This window comes from Megascapheus bottae, chromosome 6 (genome assembly GCF_031878675.1).
Source record: "Megascapheus bottae isolate mThoBot1 chromosome 6, mThoBot2.hap1, whole genome shotgun sequence".
NCBI lineage: Eukaryota > Metazoa > Chordata > Mammalia > Rodentia > Geomyidae > Megascapheus > Megascapheus bottae.
The window spans coordinates 18,760,842-18,788,230 of NC_143514.1; the positions used below are offsets into that span (position 1 = coordinate 18,760,842).

At 41.2% G+C, this 27,389-nt stretch overlaps 1 protein-coding gene across 7 annotated transcripts in view; it reads right to left on the reverse strand.

The window, feature by feature from the left end:
* Window positions 1-5,398: 5,398 nt before the first annotated feature.
* Sort1 (sortilin 1) overlaps window positions 5,399-27,389 on the reverse strand; it is a 76,183-nt gene continuing 54,192 nt past the window's right edge. For 4 of the 7 annotated variants that reach the window (XM_090334344.1, XM_090334343.1, XM_090334348.1 and 1 more), the window contains exons 9-20: window positions 26,032-26,176; window positions 23,564-23,719; window positions 22,316-22,422; window positions 15,247-15,349; window positions 14,168-14,336; window positions 11,868-12,058; window positions 9,155-9,344; window positions 7,965-8,081; window positions 7,496-7,604; window positions 6,405-6,503; window positions 5,783-5,889; window positions 5,399-5,576 (exon numbers count right to left, since the gene is read on the reverse strand). In XM_090334344.1, the coding sequence (XP_090190470.1) occupies window positions 5,414-5,576; window positions 5,783-5,889; window positions 6,405-6,503; window positions 7,496-7,604; window positions 7,965-8,081; window positions 9,155-9,344; window positions 11,868-12,058; window positions 14,168-14,336; window positions 15,247-15,349; window positions 22,316-22,422; window positions 23,564-23,719; window positions 26,032-26,176 (1,656 nt within the window). In that variant the 3' untranslated portion in view covers window positions 5,399-5,413. The remainder of the gene's footprint in view (window positions 5,577-5,782; window positions 5,890-6,404; window positions 6,504-7,495; window positions 7,605-7,964; window positions 8,082-9,154; window positions 9,345-11,867; window positions 12,059-14,167; window positions 14,337-15,246; window positions 15,350-22,315; window positions 22,423-23,563; window positions 23,720-26,031; window positions 26,177-27,389) is intronic. The other 3 variants (XM_090334347.1, XM_090334346.1, XM_090334345.1) reach the window with 2 other exon arrangements.

Here is a 27,389-nt window from a genome sequence, read left to right on the forward strand (position 1 = left end):
CTGTACATAGGCCTGGCTTTTTGTTTGTTGCCAGTTGTGGGGCTTGAAGTCAAGAGTACTGTCCTTGAACTTTCGTGTTCAAGATTAGTACTCTATTACTTGAGCCACAGCTCCACTTCTGGCTTTTTTTTTTTTTTTTCTTTTTGTGGGTCACGGGGCTTGAACTCTGCTTGGGCGCTGTCCGCTCAAGGTTATTACCCTAACAAAGGGCCTGGGTGTTGTCCCTGAGCTCTTCAGCTCAAGGCCACCACCCTACCCTTGAGCCAAGCCCCACTTCCCATTTTCTAGAGGTTAATTGGCGATAAGAGTCCCAGGTCTTTTTGTGCCCTGGCTCACATCTCAACCTCCAGAGTAGCTAGGATTACAGGCCTGAGCCAATGCAGGCTAGGCTCACTTCTGGCTTTTTGATATGTAATTGGAGATAAGAGTCTCAAGGACTTTCCTGTTCAGGCTAGACTTGAACCTTGATCCTCAGGTGTGAGCCTCTGTGCCCAGCCAGGCCTAGATTTTTTAATGAGTTTCTTTTCTAGTTGCTGGAATTTGATTTCTGAATCTAGAACACTAGAGAAGCTATCACATCAACAAACTGTAGCTTAGTCATCTTGGTAGGTCAGGTAACAAAGTCTAGTTTGTTTATTTCTAACCCAAATACTGCAAATATACAGAAAATTACCAGTACAAAGTTAAACACATCCAGATTTATTTACACAATGCTAAAGAAATTTGAGTTTTATTTTCATCTTGTGGGATTTCATTATGGGATCTGGCTTTGAACTTACATGGTCATTGAAACTTGATTATCCCACCTCACATGCAATTTTCTGCTCCGAGGGAGCAGAAAGCTTGAACGGTTAGCATACATGCAGTAGTGATCTTAACACTGCTTTACACTCTCATTAGGAAGGCAGCGTCCCACAGCTTGGAGAGGGGACCACATGCTCAGAAACAGAGACAAGAGGGGGATGAGCAACAGGCACATGGGGACCCTGAGCATTTCTGTGCAGGAGGATAGGGAGAGAACAACCCAAACCTCTCTGGAGGTTCAAACACGGGAGATGGGCAGAACCACCAGGGGACAGTTGGTCATCCTGCCACACCTTAGGGCATGCGGAAGATGAAAACTGCATTAAGATTTGAGGCCCATCAATAAATCATTAGCATGTACACTATACAGTTTATACATGTATATATGTACATATATATATATTTATATATAGGTACAGGTTAGTTTTATGTTATTCCATATAAACAAGAACACTTAAGAATGTACTGGTGTGAAAAAATGTATACAGCAAGTTGTTTTTTTTCAGTTTCAAATCAATGTTGTAATTCTTATTGTTAAATTGCAAGGGAACCAAAAAGTCAACGTGCTCCTATTTCATTTGTCTTTCACCATCCTGAGGGCAGGATGGTACATTGATTTTCCCATGGGCAAAATCAGTGGCTGATTCTTGCCCTCCCTGTCACTATGTCATGTAGCAGTATTAAACTTTGGTTTGTTCAAAGGACATTCAAATCCCTGTTAATTTCCCTGATGGAAGGTAGGTGGTAGAAAGCTGAAAAGCTGCATCCTTTCTTGTTTAGTAGCTCCAACTACAGAGCTTACTGTGGACACAACAGCGCCACGGTGACGACAAACAGATGTGCTCTTGGTTGCTGCGTATAGGAGCAGGGCTCTTCTGAGCGTTTCTAAAGGGAGAAACTATGTAGATGGTCTGGAGAGCAATTAAATGACTGAAGGGACCAGTCATGTCACCTAGGGTTTGTGTGGATGTTCCTGTGCTCATTTCTCCATCCTGGAATCATGACAAAGGCCATGAGATAGCTAGTTATGGTGCTGGAGGTGGCCAGGATATATCGCTCTGCCACTCGGGTACCCTGAGACTCAGTAAGCCTACAACCAGGAAAATAAGAAAGGCACCCATTAGCTAACCCTCTCAGAGCTTTCCCAGTTCAAAGCTACAATTACTGAAACTTTGTGGAAATTCCTAGGCCCACAGCACAGTTTCCAGAACTCTTCTGAGTAGTGTTACCACTCAAGTCCCAGCTGAGGCATGTCCAGAACTGGGCTTTGCTCTCAGTAAAACCCTCAAATCCCCAAGGGTCAATCAGGAAGGATGGTGAGTTCTGGATTTAAGAACTCAGGCCAGTAGGGCTGTCTGGTACATCCAATGTAGCTAGCAATGCTAAATTCCTGTTCAGGCCTCCAGAAACATCATGCTGCGAGTTTCATGATGACACACATGCTAACTCTACCTTTAGGGACAGTGTCCCCAGGCTGAGCATCCAAAATCAGATTTGTTTTCAAAGCTACAATGGGTTTAGACTTTTTTACTCTGTGGTCAAAGCAGTAGAGTGGAGAAGACCCATCCATGGGAACTCATGTCCAGGTTCTCCCACAGGTACCCTCCAAGAGAAGAGGGGCTGCTCCTAAAGACACATTCAAAATTCATTTCTTTTGTTTTCATCCATGAAAAACATAAGCAGAAAAATTTCTGTTCTGCAAAAATTAAAAGTCCCTAAATAATGGTCTGAAAGAAATGCACGGATCCTTATCCCATAGAACAAGTCACTATAAGAAGGCCTGCTCCAGCACTGGCTGCACAACAACTTTTTCAGGGTTTTGAAGACAACAGTCAGTGTTGCTTGTAACACATTCAGAGACCCTGAAAACCTGACTCCATTTGGTTCTTGAGCTCAATCACTAGAATGTCATTGGGTTCAAATGGCATAATGCAAGTAAAAATGCTCTGAAAACTGCCAAGTTCTACAGAAATTCTAGATATTATTATGAGCAAAGAGCCTTCATTTTAGATGGTTAGAGAAGAATATTAGTCTTTCTAATCTTAAACTTACTATACATTGGCATATCTACTCACATCTGTCTGGGTTTTGTTGGGAGAAAATGTGTGATGTAAATAGATCTTTTCTGGGCAGTAAATTCAATTTCACTTTGGGTAGGAGATAATGTTGGGACAGAAGCTGACACTTGTACCACTTATAACTGGTCTATCTCTAGAATTATTTAAATAATTTTAAAATCATGCAACATGAAAGAGCTAAAAGACCAGAACATTCTAGCCATAGCAAATATTCTTTTTATAAAGCTGCCCTAATTTTATTTTCTATTGGAAGCTCCCTAAAGACATTTAAATTTGCTACAGTTTCAAAGTCTCTAAAATTTTCCATCCACCCCCCTCCCCACACACCGTCTTTCTCTGCTGCTATTTATCCATTCTAGGGAGGAGAGTACCTAGCAATCTGCTCACACATTCTGCGTTTTGTTTTTGCCAGTCCAGGGGCTTGAACTCAGGGGCCTGGGCACTGAGCTGCTTTTGCTCAAGGCTAGCACTCTAGCACTTGAGCCACAGCACTACTTCTGGCTCTTTCAGTTTATGTGGTACTGAGGAACTGACTCAGGGATTCATGCATGCTAGAAAAGCTCTCTACCACTAAGCCACATTCCCAACCCTCTGTTCACACATTCTGACCAAACTTTATTTGGCACATTTACTTTTTGCTGGCTTTCTAACCATAAAATGAACTAGCAGCAAAATGGCACCTACCAAAGAATGTCCCAATCATAATTACTGGGAGAAACGGACAAGAACAGGAGGTACAGTGAGACAGAAAACTAGCCATACTACATACCTGTTAGAGCAAATATTTAAGGTATATTAAAGCCAATTATTGCACCTTTCCATTATTATGTGGCCACCCAAACTAGAACTCCATTCTACAATTTATTTAATTTGGAAAGTTTTCAAATGCAAAACTTAAAATTAAATAGGAGTCTGATATATGACACAAGCATCATCTTACAGGAAATATGTTTTCAATTGATTCTCATGCCAATAAATAACGTGGCAAAATTGAGTAAAAGGATAGCCTGAATTGAGAAAAAATAGCATGATAATACAATTCTGATAGCGAAGTCTAGAAATCTGAAAATATCCCTAACATTCCTAGGAGAAGGCAAATGAATAGGCATGGTAATGGTTCAACAGCAAGCCAACATCATGGGTGAAGGGGGAACACGGAAGACTACGTGGTCAGTCCTTGGGGCTGTACTGTGCTCAGTGATGAGCTCCATCCAAGAGATGGCTGAGCTGGGCAGACGTCCAGGCCACGCTTGTACCTGACCTTGAGCAAGTCCACTGGCATATACACAAAGCCCAGCTTGAAAGATTTCAGAAGCCAGAGTTTTGCCTTTAATAGGTGCTAAATCTAGTCAATTCTCTGTTGGTCCTTTCTTCCTGCCCCAAGTTAAAAATATTGCCCTGTAAGTTTTGCTCATTTAGTGTCTGGAAGCACATGGTTAAGTTAATTGCCAAGGGGCAATTAGCAAGAATATTGCCTAATTAAACAGGAGAAAAGAGAAATCATTGTGGCCTATGGTTCCAAGGGGGAGAAAGGAGCAGGTGTGGGCATCTATGGGAGGAACTGGCATGCAGTGCTCCTGGAACAGGGCTGGCCCTAGATGGAGAAAAGCTCACCAGGCTACAGCAGTCACTGCAGCTTCTACTTTTCTCTCTGTGGCTCTCTCACATGGCCAGCAGGGCCGCCATACCTGGTACCACGTGAGAGTTGAGCCAGCAGGAGGTATGACACAGGCCAGGCAAGTGTGGGGTGAGTGAACAATCCCTTTAAATTCCACTTCATTTCCCTTAAAAAACAAACAAACAAACAAAACCCCAGAGCCCATACTTTAACAAAAGACAGAACTTGAAATAAAAGATTAAAGAATTTAAAATCCCCACCCCCTTTTCTCAAAGCCAATTGTTGGAAGTGTTCAGGGTTCCCCACCCCACCCTGCATTTCTTTAGTGTAGGTCCTTTTGGCTTTGATGGAAGCAGCAGAACCAGAGCTGGGTCCCTCGCAAATGGGAAATTATTTATTTCCCCAAGTCGGAGCCACAGGGAGTGTAGGAGGTACTGTGGTTCCAACATCCATGCTGGCTCCCAGCTCCTTTGAAGAGCTATTCCAGGAGGTCCTGAAAGAGAGACATGTACCATATTATTGGCAGATTTAAAATTTCCTATTTTGGAAGCCATCACCTAGTATCCGAGCTTACCAAATCCTGAAGTTATCAAGATATTGCTTGGAGATTATACCTTTGTTGGCCCCCATCATTCCTTTCTTTTTGTTTTGTTTTGTTTCAGTCCTAGGGCTTGAACTCAGGGCCTGGTGCTGTCCCTGAGATTTTGTGTTCAAGGCTAGTGCTCTTACTACTTGAGCAACAGCTCCACTTCCGGCTTTTTGGTGGTCAATTGAAGATAAGAGTCTCACAGACTTTTCTGTAGGGGCTGGCTTCAAACCTTGATCCTCAGATCTTGGCTTCCTGAGTAATTAGGTGTGAACAACCAGTGCCTGGCTCCTAATCATATTTTGATCATAAATATAACAACTGCTTTTACTTTTCTGTCTTTAAGTGTCTCACAAAGAAGATGCAGCATCTTACCTCATCTGAGTCATCATGATAACCACTTTTATTAGCGTGGGAGGCTGTGTCCAAGGCGTCCACCCCATCAGCCTCTGCGTGCTGCTGCAGCACAGAATACCGGTGCACCAGGAACCTGTGGGGAGCCTCCGTTAGCCCTTACGTTTCTTATAGCACTGACTCCTCAGCTTTTATACTTGTAGAGCGTGTTACCTAGACAGGCAGAATAGCTAACACAAAAAAATATCAGCTATGGGAAGATTTGGGCCTGCCTTGTCTGAAGTCTAGTTTGAATTTAGTACCTCTGATTCATTCTCTCCGTCCTCCCCCCACATCCCTTACCTTCCACCACAGACGTATTTCTTCACAATGAGCACTCCTGCAACAACTGTGACCAGCATCAATCCCACAATGGCCAGGATAATGGGAACAGAACTGGACTTGGAATTCTTGATAAAGTAAAAGAGAAACACAAAAGCTTTTAGGGATGGAAATTCTAGAACTTCATTCAAAGTGGCTGCTCATTCCCCTTATTTCTCTAAGTGACCTACAGTTCAAGCCATTTGATGATGGTACCTTTCCAACCCACCAAGATGGATCATCTCAGTGTTACCAGGATACCATCATACCGGGTAGAGGGAAATCTCACCTACAACTGCCCAGAAACTGTGAGCACAGGGGTTTCACTGTCAAAGTTACACCGAAAGCCTGGCAACTGCCTACATAAAACATGGTAATAGTGACTGTTCCATGCCCTGTTTACAAGTCTTAGATCTTAGGGTGGAGTACCATGACAGGAGTAGGCTGAACTAATCTAGAACCGCACTGTCATCTGGGAGGATGAGTGTATACGTGCAATACCATAGGGAAGCCACTATACAGGACACCAAGATTTATGTTTTTCTTGTTTTTGGTATGGTTTTGAAATAAGCCTTATCACATGATTGTTTGCGTGTAAACCTACCTGCTTCTGGGTGGGAGATAGGAAGTGTGTGTTTTCAGTGTATCCAAGAGGAGGCAGAGCTGGATTCTGGGGCAAGCTGTGTCCCTGTGGGCGGGAGTCCTGTGCAATCACACACACAAACACTCTAAGGACAACCACCAGCAGTCCAGGGTAGGGGTGCAGAGAAGGAGGAACTTGCCCCCTTACAAATACACACACCCACACAGTCTTTTCCCATTGCCTCGTTAGTCCCACCCTTTGTCGGTCTCTCACCCCAGCAGAGAGGAAGTGACTACAGATTTCCTGCTCAGCCTTTCATATTACAGGTGGGAAACAGGGAACCCAGCCTATCTCCCTGAGTCACATTGCTATCCCAGTGCTTTTAGTTTTTATTTATTCATTTTTATTTACTTATTTATTTGTATCAAGAATAAATAAAGAAGTTTCCTCTTCTCCAAACCCCAATCACATAGTTCAGTTTCATAATTTTGTAATTAGCTTTGTAACTTGTCTCTATATCAAAAGTAGCCCATGTTCTCTCCTTGAGAAAAAACCCAAGGACAGTGCTCAGGCCCTGAGCTCAAGCCAGGATGGGCAAAAAAAAAAAAAGAAAAGAAAAGAAAAAAGCAGTCCACTGTTATCACAGTTCAGTTTTCCATTTTGAACACATTTGACTTGACTTAGCACAAGATTCACCTTATATTGTACAATGCTCTTACCAGCACTCTGAGTCATGGTCCTTCTTTTTGTCATACTTAAAAATTTCAGCCAACATGTAATAATTGTACATAAAATAGGGTACAGTATGAGATTTCAACATACATATATGTATCAGACTGACAGCCAACCTTTCTGAGTGTTTTACCTAATGACTCTGGAGCTCAGAAATTTCTACAATTCTACTTCTAGGATTTTACAACCTTACAGAATACTAGTTTTCCCCACCAAAAAATGACCTTTTAAGAGGATGAGCGTATGCCTTGAGTCCTTTACTCTAACAGTTTCTTGTACACAGGTAAGCCAACTGAAGTATAATTAGTAACAAGCACTCAATGTTTAATTTGGATCTTTCCTTGCACTTGTACCTAAACTCTACACCTGTTTGTACATACCTGCTTTTGGGGATTCAAAAAGTTGCTTGTGCACTTCTTTTTCAAGTCCTTTACTTCTCGAGTTGGATTCATCCCCCCTTGACATCTGTCTCCTGGAATTTTCCGGTATCTGAAAGGTAGAAAAGAAGGTTTGTTTCCATGAGTTTATGCTTGCTAGTGGTGGCTGTATTGCTTTCTGAGTCAGGTATGCAGTGTGTGGTCGTAGCTGCTGGGCTGTGGTAAAGGTCCTTGGCACATCTGGTAGAGGCAGGGGCGCCTAGTCTGAGCCATGGCCAGAATGGCAGTAGCAATAGAGTAACCACATCTGCTGCAGGAGTTGTGGGCCAGCATATACAACAAGCCACGGAAAATATGGAGCCTCAAGTAGAACAAGTTTCTCAAAGCCTACCAAGTCTGCCTTCTACAGTGTCTGTGATGGAGAAGAACTGGAGTCTGAAACAACAGATGGGACACAATGTGGCCAGCTCACCCATTTGTTGTCAGGTGCTCTTCTCTTCCATACAGACAAAACTCAAGGTCATGCCCCTTCAGTTCTGGCTGTTCCACACACTCTGAGTCATTTTCTGGACGGAAGTAGCCAAAATCACTGCAAGAGTCAACAATAAGACAGTTTTCAAAGTGCTGAAAGACAGTAACTGACTAGAATGACAAAGGTCTTATATGGAGTAATGATGGCTGATATTCTAAAACTATTTTTTTTCTTTTTTTTTTGTCATGAAACATCCTTTTTGGTGTTTTATCTTGCCATTTTCTATCATTTTCTCCCCTCTTCCTCTTTACATACCTTCCCTACTTTTACTATTGCCAGGTCAGGATTTCTGGGGCTGGTTGCTAAGTCTGCCCAATGTTTGTGTCAGTTGTGGGACTTGAACTCTGGTCCTGGGTGCTGTCCCTGAGCTCTTCAGCTCAAGGCTACCACCCTACCCCCTTGAGCCACAGTGCCACTTCTGGTTTTTTCATGATTAATTAGAGATAAGAGTCTCTTGGATTTTAGTGCCTGGGCCAGCTTTGAACCACGATCCTCAGATCTCAGCCCCCCAAGTAGCCAGGATTGCAGGCACGATGAGCCATGGTGTCCAGCTTCTATATATGTGTGTGTGTGGTGTGTGTACATATATATACATATAAAAATACACATATATACATACACATATACACACATATATATGTATATATGTGTGTATATATATATATATATATCCCCATATATATTTTTTTTACCAGTCCTAGGGCTTGAACTCGGGAATTGGGCACTGTCCTTGGACACTTATGCTCAAGGCTAGTGCTCTGCCACTTGAGCTACAGCACCACTTCTGGCTTTTTCTTTTTTTTTTTTTTTCCTGAGAAATATTTTTTTTATTGTAATTAGTAAAAGGGTTACATGATATTTGCCAGATAGAAGGTGCATTAATTCACATACATTGATACCCTTTCACATGTCTTGGTACCCGTTTCCCTCCCCCCCCACACCCCACTTCTGGCTTTTTCTGAGTATGTGGTACCAGGGAATCAAACCTAGGGCTTCGTGCATGGTAGGCTACCACTAAGCTATGCTCCCAGGCCCTTGATACCTATTTTTTAAGCTCTATAAGGTATCAGTCTTTTGCTTTCTCTCAGACAAGATAGGGGCTGACAGAGGGATCTCAGGAATGTAGGTACCAGAGAAAGTCCTCCAGGGTACAGTGACAGATGGATGGCTGCCTGGTTACAACGTAGTCTCGACCATTCTGACAGATGGATGACTTGCGCAGCCGCAGGTACTGCTCTTTATAGCCCAAGATGCAGCCATCTTCATGGTCCCCAGGGTCTGTGGAGTGTGCCAGCCACACAGTATAGTCTTCCTCTTCACCTAAAAGATAGACGCACTGTTTAGGAAGCTGCACGGTTCACATCCCATCCACAGGAAGCAGCTGCCAGGCTGTGGGAGGAACGAGGAGAGGGAAGACTAGAATATGTGATGTGATCTATTGCTTTAGTGTGGAATTGCAAACAAAAAAGTGGCATTAGTCTAGAGCCTACTAGTAATTGCATTCCCTGTGCCAAAGCTAGTTTCCTGCTATCACATTTTTCAGTATTAGTAAAAAAATCTCTACTTGAAGTAGAAACCTGCAAAGGGAGCTCCAGTTTCTTCCGAAGTGAGAAACTGCTGTCAGTCTTCTCCACCCAATGCCCTCCATCCACAGCAAATGTCACAGGAGCGACCAGGCATTTCCCACTTCAGAGAATCTTTGCTCAGAAGAAGGTACTAATTACCAGGAGCATTAAGTTCAATTTCCCATGTCTTAGTTTGCTTAAAACAGAAGGGACAACAGCCTCTTTTGTGGATTGATGATGACAACACTCTGTAGCTCAGTATATCCTTTCATTTACTCTTGGAAACCCTACTCGAAGCTATAACTTAAAGACTGTGGATTAGGTTTTTATCCTTCAAGATGTGAAGACTAGCCACAGAGTCAGCTAGAGAGCAGGTGCTTAACAAATCTTTTAATGATGTTAAATTTTAGAGATAACTGTAGAACTGCCTGCTAAGGGAAAAACTCCAGCCAGTTTCTTTAGGCTTCATTTTTAAAACCATTTTTGAACATCTTGTAGAAAAGCAAGGACCTAAGCTGGGTGCAGTGGCTCAAGCCTGTAATCCTAGCTACTCAGGAGGCTGAGATCTGAGGATCAAGCTTCAAAGACAGCCTGGGCACAAAAGAACCTGAGACTCGTGTCTTCAATTAACCTTTAGAAAATGAGAAGTGGGGCTTGGCTCAAGGGTATGGTGGTAGCCTTGAGCTGAAGAGCTCAGGGACAGCACCTAGGCTGAGTTCAAGCCCCATGACCCACAAAAAAAAAAAAAAAAAAAAAAAAAAAGAAAAGAAAAGCAAGGACCTAGCTGAGAGCTCTGCTTCTTAAGGAGTCGCTGAACTAACACCCAAGAAGAAGGACCAACATTCAATAAAAACATCTAGGAACTTTAAGTCTTTGGTTGTATCATATCAATGTGTGAACAAAGGCCATTCTTTCTCCAGTGTTTTCTTTTATGCTTCACTCTTTTCGGTGTAACATCAGAACCTTTGGGACAGAATTTGGGTTTGCCTTTGACCACTCTTTATACATTGTCAGCCTCTTTCTGAAGCCACTTTCTGAGCCTCTATCATGTCTTCTTCTACTGTGAAGTCACACCACTTTGAGGAGGTCAGTGTAGATTTCACTCTTTCCCAGTGGTTGTGACTGTCAAGCTAAAATTCCACATGAAAACTTCCTTACTTCAACATTTTGAGAGGTAACACAACCAATTAGCTGCTCTTATAAACACTTCCTTCTTTACCGTCCACTGCATTTGTCTATTCCTCTGAAATGTCAAAATAATTTTAGATAAGCATTCACAGGTACTGTTCTTGTGGGGCAAAAACAAAAAAGAAAACAGTCTCATAAAGGTACAAGAGATCTTTCTACCACTATAAGAGCTATACTGTACTATTAGGTACTACTGAGTCACAGCAATTTCAGGCTAAGATTTGCTCTAAGCATTTAGCTTACACCAGATTTCATAGATAGAAAACAAAATGTGAAATATTTCAACAATTTTGTCTCAATGTTTACACGTCAAATGTTTTATAGGAAGATAGAAACCTATCAATAAAATTCATTTAACCTTTCTTTTTACTCTTATAACATGGTTGACAAGATGATCTATGCTATATATGTGGCCCTCATATTTCTCTCCACAGTTCTAGTTCTAAGAAAAACAGCAACTGCTGGGTGTGGTGGCTCACACCTGTAATCCTAGCTACTCAGGAGGCTGAGATCTGAGGATCTCAGTTCAAAGCCAGCCTGAGCACTAAAGTCCAGTCTGTGAGACTCTTTTTTTTTTTTTTTTGCCAGTCCTGGGCTTGAGCTTAGTGCCTAAGTACTGTCCTTGGACTTTCTCAAGGCTAGAGCTCTACCACTTGAGCCTCAGCACCATTTCTGGATTTTTTCTATGTACGTGGTACCGAGGAATTGAACTAGGGTCTTTGTGCATGCTAGGCAAGCACTCTACCACTAGGCCAAATTCCCAGCCCCTAGTCTGTGAGACTCTTATCTCCAATTAACCACCAGAAAACCTGAAGTGACACTGTGGCTCAAGGGGTAGGGTAGGGTGGTAGCCTTGAGCTGAAGAGCTCAGGGACAGTGCCCAGGCCCAGTGTTCAAGCCCCATGACCCATAAGAAACAATAACAACAAAAAAACAGCTATTCTGATTCCATTGCTTGATCACTCACAGAAACACCTTCTAATCGCTTTTCATATATATATATATATTTGTGTGTCCCAGCTAAAATGGATTAAACCAGATGGATTATTTCGGAAGAAGAATCTTGGAAAATTCCAGAAAAGTTACTCACAATTCCTTTCAAGGATATCTTTAAAGTCAATGGTGTAGGAGACCCATTGGCGGGTGAGGAAAGATTCTGTGAACCCCCAAATGCTGATATTCATGGACCTGGCTCCTGGTTCTGATGCTAGACCAGTGAAATAGATGGGTTCCTTGGTGAAGGTGTAGGTTTGCCAGCATTGACCTTCATCTGTGGAAAACCTGAAATAACCATTGGAGAAAGATCATGACAGATGACCAGTGTACTGGGAATATCAGGAAAGCAATGTGGTTGTTTAGTGCCCAACATGAGGAAACCTGTATTTAGGTTATGATTTACTTGCTGGCAATTAATTAGTTAACTATTATTATTAATATTAATTTTTTGTGCCAGTCCGGGGGCTTGAACTCAGGGTTTGGGTGTTATCCCTGAGATTTTGTGTTTAAGGCTGATGCTCTACTACTTAAACCACGGCTCCACTTCCAGCTCTTTTAGTGGCTAACTGAGATATGAATCTCATTGAGGGCTGTGAGTTTGGCCTATTGGTAGAGTGTTTGCCTAGTATGCACGAAGACCTGGGTTAGATTCCTCGGTACCACATACATAGAAATAGCTGGAAGTGGTGCTCTGGTTCATGTGATAGAGTGCTAACCTTGAGGAAAGCCCAAGGACAGTGCGCAGGCCCTGAGTTCAAGCCCCAGGACTGACAAAAAAAAAAAGAATCTCATTGAATTTCTTGCCTGGACTAGCTTTGAATCACAATCCTCAGAACTCAATCTCCTAAGTAGCTAGGATTACAGGATTGAGCCACTGACACTAAGCTATTTTATTTATTATTATTGTTAATTTGTTGGTCAGTTGTAGGCATTAGACTCAGGGTCTGAATGCTGTCCCTGAGCCTCTTTGTGCTCTTTGGCTTTACCACTTAAGCCACAGTGCCTCTTCTGGTTTTTGAGTGATTAATTAGAGATAAGAATCTCACAGGGACTTTTCTGCAATACTCAGATCCCAGCCTTCTGAATAGTTAGGATTACAGGTATGAGCCACAGGCACTTGGCCTATTTTAATTTTGTAATGTGTCTATGTGTGCATACAGTGTGCTTTGATCAAATTCACCCTTATATTACTCTTTTCCCCACTGTTCCTTTTTTCATCCCTTCATTCATTTATTTATAAATTTTAATAGTTCTCATTGTTCTATTTTTATATGTGTTTATAAAATTCTTTGAGCATAGTAACAAAGCAAGGGAAAAGATACATTTATAGAAAACATGGATGTAAAGAAAAGAAAGGGGGCTGGTAGCATGGCCTAGTGGTAGAGTGCTTGCTTAGCATGCATGAAGCCCTGGATTTGATTCCTTGGTAACACACACACGGGAAAAGCTGGAAGTGGTGTTGTGGCTCAAAGAGTAGGTACCAGCCTTAAGAAAGCTCAAGGATAGTGCCCAGCCCTGAGTTCAAGGCCAAAAACTGGCAAAGAGAGAGAGAGAGAGAGAGAGAGAGAGAGAGAGAGAGAGAGAGAGAGAGAGAGAGAGAGAGAGAGACAGAGACAGAGAGAGACAGAGAGAGAGACAGAGAGACAGAGAGAGAGAGAGAGAAAGGGAGGGAGGAAGGGAGGGAGGGAAGGAGGGAGGGAAGTACACTGACTCTAGTAACAATGGGCTTCTAAATTTTCTAAAATTTATCTTCAAAGAGTTGTACAAAGGGGTTTCAATTTAACATGCCTATTTATATGTCCAGTGCATCTTAATCAGTGTCATCCTTTCCATCATTCTTTTCCAGGACTGTAAATCAATAAACTGAAATTTCATGGTAATACTTGTACTTAAGAAGTCATTTCCAATTTAGAGTGCTTGACCATTTCTGCAATAGTTTTGTTGAGAGATAACAGTATTTTTCTTTTTCTTTTTTTTTTTTTGCCAGTCCTGGGGTTTGAACTCAGGGCCTAAGCATTGTCTCTGGGCTTTCTCAAAGCTAGAGCTCTATCACTTGAGCCACAGCACCACTTCCAGCTTTTTCTAGTATGTGGTACCAAGGAATCGAACCTGCATCTCCTTGCATGCTAGGTAAGCACTCTATCACTAGGCCACGCTCCGGGCTGAGAAAGCAGTATTTTTCAGTGTGATAAAACTTGTTAGTTAGAAGGGATTGAAGGAAAAAGCAACCCCATTTAGTTCAACTTGCTCTAAACACAATCACTAGCCCTTTCCCTTCAGCTTAGAAGAGAGCAAAAATCTGAAATAGAGTCTGACTTTCTCATTAATAAATAACGAATATTCTCAGGGTTGCCCACTCTGCATGTATGCATGGGGAGCTGAGCTCATGCATACTTAATCACTTTGATAGGATGGCTGCTGTGCTCGATGGCCACAATGATGCCTCCAGAATCCAGGATGGTATAGTGGTGGGGTCCTTCCAGCATCTTTGTCCAGGAGTAACCCCCATCATCTGAGATGTAGACATCTGGGACCATCACTGAGATGGCATCCCCAACACTACCTGTAACATAAAGCACCATCTCATCAGCACAAATTGACAATGAAACAGAGAGGATTTACGGACAAAACAATTCTGATAATTGCTCATCAATTCATTCTCATCGGTAGAAATAAAGACCACTAAAACTTGGTAGAGGAAGAAGTCACTTTACTCTCTCAGGTAGAAGTATATTTAAAAGCCAAAGCAAGCTGGAAGCCTGTGGCCAACACCTGTAATTCTAGCTACTAAGAAGGCTGAGATCTGAGCATTGTGGTTCAAAGAGCCTGGGCAGGAAATCTCTTGAGAATTTTATCTCCAATTAAAAATGACGTCTATGGGGGCCGGGAATTTGGCCTAGTGGTAGAGTGCTTGCCTAGCATGCATGAAGACCCAGGTTCAATTCCTCGGTACCACATACATAGAAAAAAAAAACTGGAAATGGTGCTGTGGCTCAAGTGGTAGAGCTCTAGTCTTGAAAAAGCCCAAGTACAGTGCTCAGACCCTGAGTTCAAGCCCTGGGACTGGCAAAAAAAAAATGACTACAACGATAGCATCAATGATTATGATGATGACAACAACAAAAACTAGAAATGGAACTAGGCTGTGGCTCAAGTGATAGAGTGTTAGCTTTGACCACAAAATCTCAGGGACAGCACCCAAGCCCTGAGTTTAAACCCGAGAACCATCATCAATCAAACAATCAATAAACAAAATCAAATAAAAAAAAACCCTCAAAGCATTGTTATAGTGCAAGAAATTCTACTAGGGGTTAAAGACATGGCTTTGTTGGTAGAGTGAGAGCCAATGAGAAGTATCAGGTACTGAGTTTGAGTCCTGGTATCAGTCCAAAACAAATTCTACTAAAGGCATACAGAAGCCATCGGCAGTAATTTTTTTCAAAGGCTATGGAGGTAGGAGAGAGGGTGCTTACCATGAGCGATGACTATGCCCACAGCATTAGGTTCTGAGAGTGGAGCCATTGGAACATTTAGTTTTTGGGAGATGCTGTAAGAAGCATGAATATGAAGGCTACACTGTGAAGAGAAATCAGAGCTCAGATTAAAACCAAAGACTCAATGTCCCTACTAATTTCACAGAGCCCTCAACACTTTGAATTCAACCCAGATTTCAGTGGAGGTAATATGACTTTTAAATTGTGGTAAAGTATGTGTTTCATACAATTTATCATTTTAGCTTTTAAATTACATATTTCAGGCATACTAAGATTATTAATTTTTTTTTTTTTTTGCCAGTCTGGGCTTGAGCTCAGGGCCTGAGCACTATCCTTGGACTTTCTCAGGGCTAGAGCTCTACCACTTGAACCTCAGCACCACTTCTAGATTTTTCTTTCTTTCTTTCTTTCTTTCTTTCTTTCTTTCTTTCTTTCTTTCTTTATTTATTTATTTATTTATTTGCCAGTCCTGGGCTTGAGCTCAGGGCCTGAGCACTGTCCTTGGACTTTCTCAAGGCTAGCGCTCTACCATTTCCGGCTTTTGTCTATGTATGTGGTACCAAGGAATGGAACCCGGGTCTTCGTGCATGCTAGGCAAGCACTTTAATCACTAGGCCAAACTCCCGGCCCCTAGCTTTTTCTTTTTTCTTTTTTTTTTTTTTTTGCCAGTCTTGGGCTTGAGCTCAGGGCCTGAGCACTGTCCTTGGACTTTCTCAAGGCTAGAGCTCTACCACTTGAGCCTCAGCACCACTTCTGACTTTTTTTCTATGTATGTGGTACCGAAGAATCGAACCCGGGTCTTCATGCATGCTAGGCAAGCACTTTAACCACTAGGCCAAACTCCCGGCCCCTAGCTTTTTCTTTTCTATGTATGTGGTACTGAGGAATTGAACCCGGGCTTTCGTGCATGTTAGGCAGGTACTCTACCACTAGGCTAAACTCTCAGCCCCATCTTAAATTTTTTTTAAATTTCATTACTATTAAAAAGATGATGTACAGAGGGATTACAGTTAAGTAAAATATAAGTCTCATAAAGAATACATTTCTTGCCAGAAGTGGTGGCTTACACCTATAATCCTAGCTACTCAGGAGGCTGAGATCTGAGGATTGGGTTTCAAAGCCAACCCGGGCACTAAAGACCCAGAGACTCTTATCTCCAATTAAGCACTAAAAAATGGGAAGTGGGGCTGTGGCTCAGGGTAGAGTAGTAGCCTTGAGCTGAAAAACTCAGGGACAGCGCCCAGGCCAAGAGTTCAAGCCTCAAAACCAACCAAAAAAATATTTATTTTTTTAAAATATATTTTTATTGTAATTAATATAAGAGTTACATTATATTCACCAGATAGAAGGTGCATTACATAACAAACATTGCTACCCACTTCTCATGTTTTTGTCCCCATTTCCCTCCGAAGAATACATTTCTTTTTAGACCATGTCACCCCTTCCCTCACACAGTAATTTCTTTTGCCAGTCCTGGGGCTTGAACTCAGGGCCTGAGCACTGTCCTTGGACTTTCTCAAGGCTAGAGCTCTACAACTTGAGCCTCAGCACCATTTACAGCTTTTTTTCTATGTATGTGGTACCGAGGAATCGAACCTGGCTGCGTCTTCCTGTATGCTTGGCAAGCACTCTACCACTAGGCCAAACTCCTGGCCAGTAAATTCTTTTTTAAAAACATTTAATCTTACAAAATTGAAGCTATTACCCTTTAAGCAACAAATAACTTTACACTTGCCTTCTATTAGCCTTGGCAACGACTATTCTACTTTTTATTTTTCTAGACTATTCTAGGTACCTCATATGTCTGAAATCATACAGTATTTATTTTTTTTCTCACAGGTTCACTTCACTTAGCATGTTCTGATGGGACATCTCTATTGGTAGTGTATGCCAGAAATTTTTTTTTTTTTGGTGGGTCATGGGCTTGAACTCTGGGCCTGGGTGCTGTCCCTGAGCTCTTCAGCTCAAGGCTACTGCCCTACCTCTGAGCCACAGCTCCATTTTCCATTTTCTAGTGATTAACCAGAGATAAGTCTCTCAGGTCTTTTTGTGCCCAGGTTGGCCCCCGATATTCAGATCTCAGCCTCCTGAGAAGCTAGGATTACAGGCATGAGCCACTGAGCCCAACTGTTTTCTTTTCTTCTTTTCTTTTTTTGCCAGTCCTGGGGCATGAGCACTGTCTTTGGGCTTTCTCAAGGCTAGAGCTCTACCACTTGAGCCTCACACAACTTCTGGCTTTTTTTCTATGTATGTGGTACGAAGGAATCGAACCTGGGTATTTGTGCATGCTAGTCAAACATTCTACCACTATGCCAAACTCCTTGCCCCAATAATTTTCTATTTTTTAAAGGCTGGACAATATTCCATTGTGTGGTATTGGAACTAAGAAATGAATTCAGTAAAGTACCAGCATACAAACTCAACATACAAAAATACATAACAACTAACTATACAAAAAGGAATCAAGTAATACCTGCTAACACCCATTTACAACAGTATAAAAAGGTTTAACAGGAAAAACAAGAGGAGGGATGACAGGATGAAAAGTACATTGATCAGTGGTACTAAGTTATAGTAAAAAAAATCTAGTATGCTTTTGCACGTAGAATAACATAATGATAATATTTTTCATATTGCCAAAAGCTAGAATAAAATTTTAAATATTTTTTTCATAAAAAATAATTATGTTTTAAAAAATAAATAAATAGTACACACCCAGCCCCCCCCCCCAAAAAAAGGCCACAAATAGGTGTACTATAACTAGGACATTACACAATGTATACAAGTATCCAAATGTTCCATTATAGGCCACACATATGTACTATTTTTATGTATCTACTAAAAACTTTTAATTAAAAAATAATGCTCGGAGGCTCTTCACAGTGGCTTACTCCTGTAATCCTAACTACTAGGGAGTACTAGGGAAGTAGAGATTTGGAAAATCGTGTTTCCAGACTAGGCAAGCAAAAAGTTTCTGAAATGGGATCTCAACAAGCATCTGGATGTGGTGGTGTGCACTGGTTATCTTAGCTAAGTGGGAGCTCAAGTTGGCCTAAATGTGAGCATGATAATCTACCAGGAAAATGACAAAAGCAAATGGTAGAGTGCTTGCTTCGCAAATGCAAGGCCTTAAGTTTAAACCCAGTACTGACAAAGTAGATAAAATAATGAATAATAAGTAAATTTATTTCTGAAAATAAATTTATTTTGGGAAAATACTGAGAAATGGCTAGAGGCATAGTCCAAATGATAGAGTACTAGCTTAAAGCATAAAAGCTCAGAAACAGCACCAAGGCACTGAGTTCAAGCCCCAGGATCAGCGCCACACCAAAACCAACAACAAAAAGACTGAAACAGCAACTTACAGAACAAGACAAAATATTTACAAAGTAATTCAGTTTAAAAATGCACAAGGAGGGTCGGGAGTTTGGTCTAGTGGTAGAGTGCTTGCCTAGAATGCACGAAGACCTGGGTTCAATTCCTTGCTACCACATACATAGAAAAAAGCTGGAAGTGGTGCTGAGGCTCAAGTGGTAGAGCTCTAGCCTTGAGAAAGTCCAAGGACAGTGCTCAGGCCCTGAGCTCAAGCCCACGTATGGCAAAAAAATAAAAATAAAAAAATAAAAAATGCACAAGGATTTGAATAGCTATTTTTCAAAAAGACATATAAATGGTCAAAAGGTATATGGTATATGAAAAATAAATGCTCAATATTCACAAAGGAAATAAAAATTACAATACTATATTTATATTATATCTGTTAGAATGCCTATTAACAAAAAGGCAAAATGTAAGTGCTGAAAATGTGAAAAACTCTTTTTTTTTTTTTTGAGTTACTTGGGTTTGAACTCAGGGCTTGAGCACTTACTAGGCAGGCACTCTACCACTTGAGCCATACCTCTTATCACTCTCAGTACTTTCCCAAAGGAAATGAGATCAGAATCTTAGAGAGATATCTGTACTCCCCTGTTCACTGCAGGATAATTTATAATAGCCAAAATAAAGTATCAATCTTGGCTTCTTTTTCCTTTTTTTCCTTTCTTTCTTTTTTGCCAATGCCGGGGCTTGCACTCAGGGCCTGAGCAATATCTATCACTAGGCCAAACTCCCAGCTCTCTAGGCTTCCTTTTGATGGATGAATGGAGAATGGATAAAGAAAATGTGGTATATATACACAATGGGATATTATTCAGCCTTTATAAAAGGAGATCAGACATTTGCATCTACGTGCCTGGGCCCATGGGACATTAGGCTAAATAAGTTAGGCTCAGAAAGACAAATGTGTGATCTCATTTATATGTAGAATTCAGAAGAAGAAGAGAATGGGTAGATGTTGGTCAAAGGTTACGAAATTTGGGGCCAGGAATTTGGCCTAGTGGTAGAGTGCTTGCCTAGCATGCAGGAAGACCCAGGTTTCTATGTATGTACCACACACATAGAAAAAAAAAGCTGTATGTGGTGCTGAGGCTCAAGTGGTAGAGCTCTGGCCTTGAGAAAGTCCAAGGACAGTGCTCAGGCCCTGAGTTCAAGCCCAGGACTGGCAAAAAAAAACAAAAACAAAAACAAAAAAACAACTGCATTGTGCATTTGAAATTTTTTTTTTGCTGAGAGTAGGTTCTAAGTGTTCTTAAATAAGGGTGATTAAAAATAAATGTCAAGGATGGGGCTGGGAGTTTGGCCTAGTGGTTAAAGTGCTTGCCTAGCATACATAAAGACCCGGGTTCGATTCCTTGGTACCACATACATACAAAAAAGCCGGAAGTGGTGCTGAGGCTCAAGTGGTAGAGCCTTGAGAAAGTCCAAGGACAGTGCTCAGGCCCTGAGTTCAAGCCCAGGACTGGCAAAAATAAATAAATAAATAAATAAATAAATAAATAAATAAATAAATAAATAAATAAATGTCAGGGGGCTGGGAGTGTGGACTAGTGGTAGCGTGCTTGCCTAGCACACACAAAGCCCTGGAACCACATACACAGAATAAGCCGGAAGTGGTGCTGTGGCTCAAGTGGCAGAGTGTTATTCTTAAGCAAAAAGTGTCCAAGGACAATGCTCAGCACCTGAGTTCAAGCCCCAGGACTGGCGCTCCCCCTCCCCCACCCCCAAAACAAAGAAAGAGAGAGAGAAAGAAAGAAAGGAAGGAAGAAAGGAAGAAAGAAATGTCAGAAAGTAGATGAGGTACAAAGCAGGATGACAGTGAGTGTTCTCATATGATAAGTATGTTATGTATATTTTACTATATAAAATGAGTTTGGCCTAGTGGTAGACTGCTTGCCTAGCATGCACGAAGACCAGGTTAGATTCCTCAGTACCACATACAAAGAAAAAAGCTGGAAGTGGTATTGTGGCTCAAGTGGTAGAGCTCTGGCCTTGAGAAAGCCCAAGGACAATGCTCAGGCCCTGAGCTCAAGCCCAGGACTGGAAAAAAAAAAAAAAAAGTTTAGAAAATGAAGAAAAGTGGGGCCGGGAGTTTGGCCTAGTGGTTAAAGTGCTTGCCTAGCATGCACGAAGACCCGGGTTCGATTCCTCGGTACCACATACATAGCAAAAAGCCGGAAGTGGTGCTGAGGCTCAAGTGGTAGAGCTCTAGCCTTGAGAAAGTCCAAGGACAGTGCTCAGGCCCTGAGCTCAAGCCCAGGACTGGCAAAAAAAAAAAAAAGAAAAAGAAAATGAAGAAAAGTGATTAGTTCTAACTATTTGAGTAGTGAGGAGTGTAAAGAATCCATAGAAATTGATTCTAATTATTCAGGGTTTGGGGAAACAGGAACAACTTCATACAGTGCCGCTGACTAGGAAAACATGCAGAACGTTTAAGGAAGAGCAGTTGTTTCAGGCAGGGATGTCAGCAATAAGATGGACAGTAACAATGAAAAGATGTGAAGGTGAAAAGTCTTCCATCACCAGCGGGGAGGCATAGCCTTGACTCAAAGGCAAAGGGGAACCATGGACTCTCAGGAGGAGTCAGGCATGGGAGCCTGAAATAGCAAAGTGAACAATGAGGCCTCTGCCCGCCACTGGCTAAGTGAGGAGGGCAGATGAACAGTCAGAAGGAGAGGCAAAAGAGCCAAGAAGGAAGAGGCAGACTCAGTAGCACTCAGAGGAGGAGTGTGGGTAGGGAATCACCTCACAACATCTAAGGCTCTTCAGCAGAAACTCTAAGCTAGAAAAGTAGAGTCCCTGTCAGCAGGGACTACTGTTAGGAACTACTAACATCTGAGCATGCCCACTATTAAAGGGTTCTTCTTAAACTCTGTAAAGAGCTAGAGATATTCCTTTCTTTTTGCTTGTCAAGGCCTGTCATTCCTGGAATCTAGAATCTCTGGGAGTGGCTGTTTGTATGTCTAGTTCCCAGACCCTTCTAAGAGGGGCCTGTTCTACCTGGCTGGATGCTCTGACAAGAAGTTATATACACTGCTATGAATAGCAGCATTTTGGCTCCCTGTAGGTTTTCTTTAGCCTCATCATTGTCATGCTGACCGCTATTTAATAAAAACACATCTACCCATTCTTTTCCCACTCAGCAGTTAGTAAAACACATTAGCCCTTAGTTTTGTTCTTTTTTCCTTTCTTTCTTTCTTTCTTTCTTTCTTTCTTTCTTTCCTTTTCTTTTCTTTTCTTTTCTTTTCTTTTTTTTTGTGCCAGTCCTGGAGCTTGGGCTCAGGTCCTAAGCACTATCCTTGGACTTTTCTCAAGGCTAGAGCTCTACTGCTTGAGCCATAGAACCACTCCTGGCTTTTTTTCTATGTATATGGTACTGAGGCATTGAACCCAGGTCTTCGTGCATGCTAGGCAAGCACTCTACCACTAGGCTAAACTCTCGGCCAGTTTTGTTCTTTTTAAAAGACAATCCATAATACCTTGCCCTTTCTACATAGTTCTTATTTCCCAATTTTTAAGTAAACTTCACTATTCTCCATTTCCAAACTCTCCATCTTAAGCTATAGACCTAGTTTAAAACTAAACTATTCAAAAACCTGGCCCAGCCTGGAGCAGAGCAGACTGGATGATTATCTGCACACACACAAAAAAGAGATGACAGGTGCAAACCAACCTCATTCTTGTTCTTGGCTGTAGCATCACACTCACTGTTCTCAGGCTTCCTCAGGTGCTTCCACCTGCCACCCTGGTCAAAAGTGATCATGGTCTGGATAGAATTATCTGAATGGGAAAAGAAGGACCATAAGCCTGATACCCTGGAGGCACCCAATTAAAGTCAGTTATATCACTTGAATTCTCTTTGCAGGTATTTTAGCATTGGACACTATTTCACACTCGAGTGACAAAATGGTCCAGGGTTTGGTGAGTAACTGAGCAGCACTTGAAACATGAGATTTGAAGAAATCATATCACCTGAACAGGATCCACTAACACCATGTTAAAGATATATTTTATGACATAAGTTGGGCTTTAAACATCTTCTCTACAGTTGTGTCAAAAGCCTGGTTGTTAGTCTGTGACACTATTCGGAGGTCAAGGAATCTTTAAGGTGTGAGATCCACTAGAAGGAAGTTATATTATCAGGAGCCATACCCTTAAAGCTAGTATTGGGGATCCAGTTCCTTTTCATCTTTCAGGTAAGGGGCTTCCTCTACCAAACTTATTCCCCCAAACAGTGGGAATAACCTGTTATGGACTGAAACTTTCAAACTAAACCAAAGCAGACCTTTTCTCTTGAAAAGCTGACTACCTTGGGTATTCTATTATAGTAACAAAAAGAGGACCACTGCATTTCTGCTTGGGATCAACTTGAGTAGGCTGGTGTTCATTCTCTTTCCTTGTTTGATGCCTCTGAGGAAAAGTTACCATGGGAAGGCCTACTAATCTTTATTTGGTCAAGGCCATGACACCAGGTCTATTTTAGGGACCCTCAAAAGGTGTGATTATATGTGCTTAAGCCTGAACAAATATTTCCTAATTAGTTCTCCACTACTCCATATTTTATATAACTTTTCCTTTTTCTTCCTATGACTTATCTCCATTCTCTGTCTTCAATAATATAAATTATTATAGGCTTAAGTTTAGAGATAATGTGCTTTTAGTTTTCAAAGTAATACCAAATAAAAAAGCAAGTGAAAATTCACTTATCCAACTAACATTTATTGAAACATTTATTATAAGCCTTTGAGAATACATCAGTGAACAAAAATGACTGAGATAAGTTCATAAAATATATATTCCACAGACAAGAGAAGCATTAGACATAGTAAATAAGCAAGACCATTAAGTTCCTTAGAAGCCTCAAATCCTAACATACTGAGATGAAAGAGCAAAGCAGAAGAGCAGTCACGACACGCCTTACCTTCTGAGAGCATGCTGGTCATGTAGACCCCACGAAGGGAAGTCACATTGGTAAAGTCAGTCTCTCCCCCTGTGGTTGTATAGAGATGCCTGTCCAAAGACTTGGAGTAGACAATGCCTCGATCATCAGAGGTAAAGATAGTGCCAAATCCAGTGTCTAAAATGTGTAAGCAAATAAAAACAGTAAGTCTTACTAGGAAACAGAGAGAAAATTAACAGTGTAGCCACACATGTGATTTTGCGTAACTGGCCTAGCATGTTCACCAATTGTTTCTCTCAGATGATCAAAATCTTCAAAGCCCATCTTTAATTATAATACCCAGCTTAGTGCCTGGAATATGGGAGCTGAGTTTGCTAAATAACTTAACCAGATGCCACAGGAAATATATTTCTAAGCCTTTGTGCTTTAGAACAATGTCTCTCAAGGTATTTGTGGTAAAGGACTGTGATTTTGTGTGTGTGCGCGTGCATGTGCACGCTAGTGCTGGGGCTTGGACTCAGGGACTCATGCTCTCACTTGGGTTTTTCATTCAAGGCTGGCATTTTACCACTTGAGCCACAGTTCCAATTTCCATGTTTTTGCTGGTTAATTGGATATGAGTCTCTAAGAGTTACCTGCCGGTTATCACAGGCTGGATTTGAACTGTAATCCTCTCTGATCTCAGCCTCTTGAGTTGCTAGGATTACATGTGTGAGCCACAGGCACCTAGCTAGGATCAATTTTTAAACCTTCAACATATCAGAACAGATGCTTTCATAAAATATAAAAACTATTAAAAAATAGAATAGACAAACATACTAGATATGGTACACACTTGAAGTCCTAGCTACTCTAATAGTAGGGGCAGGAGCATCACAAGTTCCAAGTTAGCCCTGACAAAAGTTATTATGATCCTATCTCAAAAACAAAATACAGGGCTGGGAGTTTGGCCTAGTGGTAGAGTGCTTGCCTAGCATGCATGAAGACCCAGGTTCGATTCCTCAGTACCACATGCATAGAAAAAAGCTGGAAGTGGTGCTGAGGCTCAAGTGGTAGAGCTCTAGCCTTGAGAAAGTCCAAGGACAGTGCTCAGGCCCTGAGCTCAAGCCCAGGACTGGCAAAAAAAAATACAAAATGAAAAGACTGAGGATGTGGTATAAATGGTTGAATAGTTGCCAACAAGCTAGAGGTCCTAGGTTCAATTTCAAAACCACAAAATTTAGCCAACTGGATTTTGGAGATCAAAAAGTAGGAGTGTGATAGGAAAATGTACTTTAGATGGAGCAGACAACACATGATACATGAGATAGGATAAACTGGAAATCACAGCTGGGCCTGGTGGCTTACACCTGTAATCCTAGCTACTCAGGAGGCTGAAATGTGAAGATTAGGTTCAAAGCCAGCCCAGGCACAAAAGGACCTGAGATTCTTATCTCCAATTAACCTCTAGAAAATGAGAAGTAGGGCTTGGCTCAAGATTAGGGTAGTAGGCTTGAGCTAAAGAGCTCAGGGACACGGCCCAGGCCCAGAGTTCAAGCCCCACAGCTGGAAAAAGAAAAGAAAAGAAAAAAAAAAATCCGCCACGAAATTCAAAACAAAAAGAACCAGGGGTTCAAGTTACAAGGTTTGTCAAGCAAGTATGAAGTTCGGAGTTCTCCAGTATTGTGAAAAGAAAAAAAGATAAATAAATATAAGATGTTGTGTCTGCTGGGAATATGGCTTAGTGGTAAAGTGCTTGCCTAGCATGCATGAAGTCCTGAGTTCCATTCCTCAGCTCCATGTAAACAGAAAAAGCAAGAAGTGGCACTGTGATTCAAATGGTAGAATGCTAGCCTTGAGCAAAAGAAGCTCAGGGACAGTGCCCAGGCTCTAGTTCAAGCCCCAGGACTAGAAAAAAAAAAAAGACATTGTATCCTTAGATTCTACACATATAAAATTAATTTGTCAAACATTTGAATGAGTTTTTAAGTCTAACCTGTTGGTACATGGCTATAATCCCAGCACTAGGGAAGCTGGTACATGAGGATTTCAGGTTCAAGGCTAGCTTGGGCTACACAGTGAGAACGAGTCTCAAAAACAAAACAAAAACATTTTCTACATTTTTCCTGTACTTACTTTGTAACAGAGGGTTTACAAATTTCTACCAATGTGATGACTACTCTAAGCAGCTCTGATTTAGAATATGTGAACACATTTGTAACTACAGTAGACTACAAAAGCAAGAGAGGGTATCAAAAGTTGATCAAAGTTGGTCTTCATGATCTTACTGTCCTAGCCTACCAAGTGCTGGGATTACAGCTGTTTGTCACTATGCCTTGGCTCAAGTGACCTTCTAAAGAGGCAATGAATGATCTTGCTAGGACAAAATAATCGGAAAGATGTTAAAAAAAATTCTAGAATTAAGAAGAAAAGTTGACATATAAGAAGGGAAGTTTCTCTGAACAGAGCTCAAAGCTTAAATATTTATGCACTTGAAGATGGACTCTTACCTCCAGGTTCATCTACATGCATGAATACCATGTCATCATTAGCTGCCAGAATAGAATAGAATTGCTCCTGCCCCACAGAGGGGAGCTGGGCCATGCTCCATGTGTCTCCTTGATCTGTTGACACGTGGATCCTCCTTGTTGTATCCTGGAATAAATATGCCAATATCTTATCTATCTACCTTTATAACTGTCTGTTAAGATACCATGTTCAGAGACAGCATTTTTGGTAGTTACTGTTCATTCTGCAGTGGGTACAATTGCAATAAAAGATCACAGTGTCAATTATCAAAGCAATTTCTAACCCCTTCCAGATAACATAAAAACTAATTCTATTATAAGTAAAACTACCTTGGTTTTCTTTCTCTTGATTCTTTCATTCTGGTATGATCTTCCTAATCTGATAATAATCTCTATTAAAGATTTTATTGATTTTGGCTTGAGTTTATAACCATTTATATATTCTTTTCTTTCTTTGTCACTTGTGGGACTTGAATTCAAGGCCTGGGCACTGTTCCTGAGCTCTTTTGCTCAAGGCTAGTGTTCTAGTACTTTGAGCCACAGAACCAATTCAGTTTTCTGGTGGTTAATTAGAGATAAAAATTTCATGGATTTTTCTGCTTTGGCTGACTTTAAACCTGGATCCTCAGAGCTTAGCCTCCTGAGTAACTAGGATTACAGGTGTGAGCTACTGGTACCTGGCTACCATTTGTATATTCTTGCTCACATATATTTTCAAAATGATGATGACTACATAAAAATTTGGCATTTTCATGATATAGATAAAAGACTAGCAAATGTCCTGCTCTTTTTAATACATACTATATTTAAAACTGCAAATGAATATGTCTTCAATTGATTCTCTGTCTTTGCATATTAGTCAGCCTCTAGGTTAGGGGACTACTGTATACATTAATAAATATAATATTTTAGACAATAAAAACAAAAGTTTGTTCTCGTTGAGATTATTCTAGTATTAGATAATTAAGAATCCAAAAAATTAAATAATTAGGGATCTAGAAAATGGAGATGAAACTCATGTTGGGGAAGTCAAGATGTGACATGTCTTCAAGGAACTCTCTCAGAAGAGACATTATCAAGGAAGCATACATGATCTAGGAAGAGGCCAAGGAGAGTCTGAAATTACTACACAGAAACTAATCAGAGAGTATTTGGCTGGTAAAGGAGTCTTTTAAGAAGACAATTAGGGCTGGGAGCTTGGCCTAGTGATAGAGTGCCTGCCTAGCATGCACCAGGCCCTGGATTCAGTTCCTCAGCACCACATATACAGAAGCCAGAAGTGGTGCTCTGGCTCAAGTGGTAGAATGCTAGTCTTGAGAAAGCTCAAGGACAGTGCCCAG